The 5,046-nt window shown below is 42.8% G+C and overlaps 1 protein-coding gene across 1 annotated transcript; it reads right to left on the reverse strand.

The window, feature by feature from the left end:
- Nucleotides 1–3,183: 3,183 nt before the first annotated feature.
- On the reverse strand, nt 3,184–5,022 carry LOC115160522 (5-hydroxytryptamine receptor 1F-like; the record flags this gene model as incomplete). Its single annotated transcript, XM_029710690.1, has 2 exons — nt 3,184–4,604; nt 4,796–5,022. Coding segments are annotated over 2 exons (1,095 nt in total), but the record flags the coding sequence as incomplete, so codon positions are not given.
- Between the last annotated feature and the right edge of the window lie 24 nt (nt 5,023–5,046).

Consider the following 5,046-nt stretch of genomic DNA (forward strand, 5'->3'; position numbering starts at 1 on the left):
TTAAACACCATTCCGACTATGACAGTAACCCAATCAAACATCAAGGAGATGATGACCTCATGGATCTGAGGTCCTCTTAACTTTCCTCCAAAGCTCAGCAATGTGCCAGTCCCATTAGACTGACCTGGCTGGAGTGTCCATTAGTCTTGGCAGAGTATTACAGGTCATTTCCTCCAGGTAAAGTCTCTTGTGTTTATTCTGTTGATAGTCTCTGATCTCAGGCAGTCAGATGCTATCCCGGGTCCAACATAACTCTGAACTGAATGGCGTGCACATGCTTGTGTGTGTGTGTGTGTGTGTGTGTGCGTGCGTGCGTGCATGTAACATTACAACAACCTAACATCGTTATTAACCTACATAAGTACGAGATAGCCATCCCTGTGACCGGGTATGGTAACTCTTGAAATTCCTTCTGTCACTAAAGATTTACAGTGCTTTCAGAAAGTATTCACACCCCTTGACTTTTTCCACATTTTGTTGTATTACAAAGTGGGATTAAAATGGATTTCATTGTAATTTTTTGTCAACGATCTACCCGAAATACTCTGTAATGTCAGTGGATAAAAAAAAAGAAAAAACATTTGTAAAAACTTTATTAAAAATAAAACACTAATATATCTTGATTAGATAAGTATTCAAACCCCTTAGTTAATACATGTTAGAATCACCTTTGGCAATGATTACAGCTGGGAGTCTTTCTGGGTCTCTTAAGAGCTTTCCACTCCTGGATTGTACAATATTTGCATGTTATTCTTTTTTCAATTCTTCACGCTCTCTCAAGTTGCATGTTAGTCATTGCTAGACAGCCATTTTTAAGTCTTGCCATAGATTTTCAAGCAGATTTAAGTCAAAACTGTAACTAGGCCATTCAGGAACATTTAATGTCATCTTGGTAAGCAACTTCAGGACATCCAGTGCCTTCAGAAAGTATTCACACACCCTGACTTTATCCACATTTTGTTGTGTTACAGCCTGAATTTACAATTGATTAATATTAGATTTTGTGTGTGTGGCCTGTACACAATACTGTCAAAGTTGAATTATGTTTTTCGAAATGTTTACAATTTAATACATTTTTTAAAGCTAAACTGTCTTGAGTCAAAAAGTATATAACCTCTTTATTATGGCAAGCCAAAATAAGTTCAGGAGGAAAAAATATACTTAACAAGTCCCATAATAAGTTGCACTCTGTGTACAATAAAGCGTTTATCGTGATTTTTGAATGACTACCACATCTCTGTACCCCACACATGCAATTATCTATAATGTCCCTCAGTTGAGCAGTGAATTTCAAACACAGATTCAACCACAAAGAACAGGGTAGTTTTCCAATGCCTTGCAAAGAAGATTACCTATTGGTAGATGTGCAAAAAAAAGCAGACATCGAATATCCCTTTGAGAATTGTGAAGTTACTAATTACACTTTGGATGGTGTATCTGTCACGGATCCCTCCGGAACTTTCATTACGCACACCTGTCCCCTATTCCCCAGATACAGGCATCCTCCAAACTCCAATGCCAGAGAGGAAGGAAAATGCTCAGGGATTTCACCATGAGGCCAATGGTTACTTTAAAAAAGTTTGAGTTTATTGGTTTTATTGGAGAAAACTGAGGATGGATCAACAACATTGTAGTTGCTCCACAACACTAACCTAATTTTCAGAGTGAGGCACTAAAGGAAAACGGCAAAAAATGTGAATACAAAGAGTTATGTTTGGGGCAAATCCAATACATCACTGAGTACCACTCCTTATATTTTCAAGCATGGTGGTGGCTGCATCTTGTAATGGGTATGCTTGTCATCAGCAAGACTAGGGAGTTTTTTTAGGATGAAAAGAAAAAGAAATAGAGCCAAGTACAGGCAAAATCCTAGAGGAAAACCTGGTTGACTCTGCTTTCCAAGAGACACTAGGAGACAAATTCAGCAGGACAATAACCTAAAACACAAGGCCAAATATACACTGGAGTTGCTTACCAAGACGCCATTGAATGTTCCTGAGTGGCCTAGTTATAGTTTTGACTTAAATCGACTAGAAAATATATGACTAGACTTGAAAATGACTGTCTAGCAATGATCAACAACCAACTTGACAGAGCTTGAATACTTTTTTTAAGAATGTGCAAATATTGTACAATCCAGGTGTGCAAAGCTCTCTGAGACTTACCCAGAAAGAATCACTGATGTAATTGCTGCCAAAGTTGATTCTAACATGTATTGACTCAGGGGGTTGATACTTAGTTTGTCATTATGGTTTTTTGTGTAGATGTGTGAGACAAAATGTAAGTAAAATGTAATCCATTTTGAATTCAGGCTATAACACAACAAAATGTGAAATAAGTCAAGGGGTATTGTCACAGTGGGCGCAACTGGTCGAAGGAAGTCAGGTGCAGGAGAGCAGAGATGAGTGAACAGGCACACTTTATTCAGGCAGAGTAAAAACAGCCGGACGCAACTGCGTCTCAACACTCCGGCCCAAGGGAAAAAGGCAATAGCGCACAAATACACAAAATGGTACAAAATACAGAACCATGGGTACAACAATACCCGGCGCACAACCAGCCTGTAGCGCCACACACATAACCAACGAACAATACCACACACAGACATGGGGAGAACAGAGGATAATATACACGAAGAGAAATGAGGGGATGTAAACCAGGTGTGCGGGAAAACAAGACAAAACAAATGGAAAATGAAAGGTGGAGCGGCGATGGCTAGAAGACCGGTGACATCGACCGCCAAACGCCGCCCGAACAAGGAGAGGGACCGACTTCGGCAGGAGTCGTGACAGGTATGAAAACTTTGAGGGCACTGTAAAGTTAATTTCTTTGCCACATTTTTTGCAGTTTTACTTTAGTGATTTGTTGCAAACAGGATGCATGTTTTGAAATATATGTATTCTGTACAGGCTTACTTTTTTTTAATCCTGTCAATTAGTTTAGTATTGTGGAGTAACTACAATGTTGATCCATCCTCAGTTTTCTCCTATCACAGCCATTAAAGTTTCAATATGTACGTTTTTGGGCGACCTGACAAAATGCACATAGAAATGTGAGTTATAGACTGTCATTCTCATTGAACGCAAATGTAAGAAGCGGTAGATCTGTTCTGTGTTCTATTTCTATGCTTCCTGTTCTTAAGTATCGTTTTTGCGTCTTTTACTTTTTATGTACACCAGCTTCAAACAGTTGAAAATACAATATTTTGGCTATTGTAAAGATTTTTCACAGCGGTTTAGATGGTGCAATGATTCTCTACGCTATAAATTGCTTGTTTTGTCACAAACTAAAATTAGGCGAAGTATTAGAATTTTAGCAACCAGGAAATGGCGGAGTGATTTCTGAATATTGCACCTTTAAACTCTGTAACTGTTTAAAAGTCAGCATTGACCTTGTGGTGAAATCGCGGTTTCCTTCCTCTCCGGCAACTGAGTTATGAAGGATGCCTGTATCTTTGTAGTGACTGGGTGTATTGATACACCCTCCAAACTGTAATTAATAACTTCACCATGCTCAAATGGATATTCAATGTCGTTTTCTACCAATAGGTGCCCTTCTTTGCGAGACATTGGAAAACCTCCCTGGTCTTTGTGGTTGAATCTGTGTTTGATATTCACTGTTCGACTTAGGGACCCTACAGATAATTGTATGTGTGAGGTACCTTTGTCTAAATGGGACTCCCCCCTGCCTAAATAAAGGTTAAATAAAATACAAATGTGTGTCCTCTCTGCCCGTGTCAGAGGCGAAGCCTACACCTGACCAGTCTCTGGAAGGCCTTCTTAAAGTCTTCGTTGAAGATAGTGTAGATGAGAGGGTTGATAAGGGAGTTGAGGTACCCCAGCCAGGTGAGGAAGTCAGCCAGCTCTATGGAGGTGCTGCAGGAGCCACACGTGTTGACAATCACCTCCTTCAGGAAGAAAGGCATCCAGCAGACCACGAAGGCCCCCAGTATCAGTCCTAACGTAGACGCAGCACGTCGCTCCCTGGTCCCTGAGATACGCTGCCGTCTCAACGAACACTCACGCTCCCGCCTTGACTCGCTCTGGGGACTTTTTACGGCAATGCGCACGCGGTCGCCCTCCGTGGAGGGGTCTGAGTAGGACTTTTCCGGGGGGTTCAGGGTGTCTGGGCTCTGGGGGTCTCCGTCAGTGGGGCAGGAGGGGAGGGTGGTTCCGTTGACCATGGAGGAGTGTTGGCTGGCTCTGCTGGCCCCCCTGCGGAGGTACAGAGTCTGAGCTGCTCTGTATATCTTATAGTAGAGGATGAGGATGAGGAGCAGGGGAATATAGAAGGCTCCCAAAGTGGAGTAGAGGGTAAAGGCGATGTGGTGGTGCGTTATCAGACACTGGTCCTCCTCTGGCCCCCCACCATGGTTCCTCCACAGCAGAGGGGGAAGGGATATGAGGACGGACAGGAACCAGACGACGGCAACAGTGATGCCAGCTCGGATGCCGGTGCGTTTGCGTGAGTACTCCACTGCGTCAGTGATGGCCCAGTAGCGGTCCAGAGCGATGGCTGCCAGGTGGAGGATGGAACAAGTGCAGCAGGTGATGTCAACACTCAGCCAAACATTACACACAGCCTCTCCCATCACCCAGCTTTCCCTGAGGATTCAGACAGAATATTGATAGTGATTATGCTTGTGACTTCACTTTATTATTATTTTGATCACAAACTGTATACTTTGATAACATGTCTTTTAAGCCTATATGGGCATCTGAAAAGCTGTAAGACACTTTATGCTGCAAGACAAATCAATCAATTGTGCAATCATTTATTGAATCTTTGTAGCTACCTCTGTATGTAGAGGATGCTGAAGGGCATGACCAAGATGGCCACCAGCAGGTCCGTCACCGCCAGAGAGCAGATCAGGTAGTTGGCCGGGTGATGTAACTTTCTGGTTACGATGATGGCTGTGATCACCAGGGAGTTGATAACCATTGTCATGACAGCGAGCAGGGACAGGGTGAGGCTGAGGATAATTTTACTTGGTGGGGTTATAGAACCCCCATCACCCTCATCACCCCCCCCACCCAGGGAGAAGAC

The sequence above is a fragment of the Salmo trutta genome, chromosome 24 (assembly GCF_901001165.1).
Source record: "Salmo trutta chromosome 24, fSalTru1.1, whole genome shotgun sequence".
NCBI lineage: Eukaryota > Metazoa > Chordata > Actinopteri > Salmoniformes > Salmonidae > Salmo > Salmo trutta.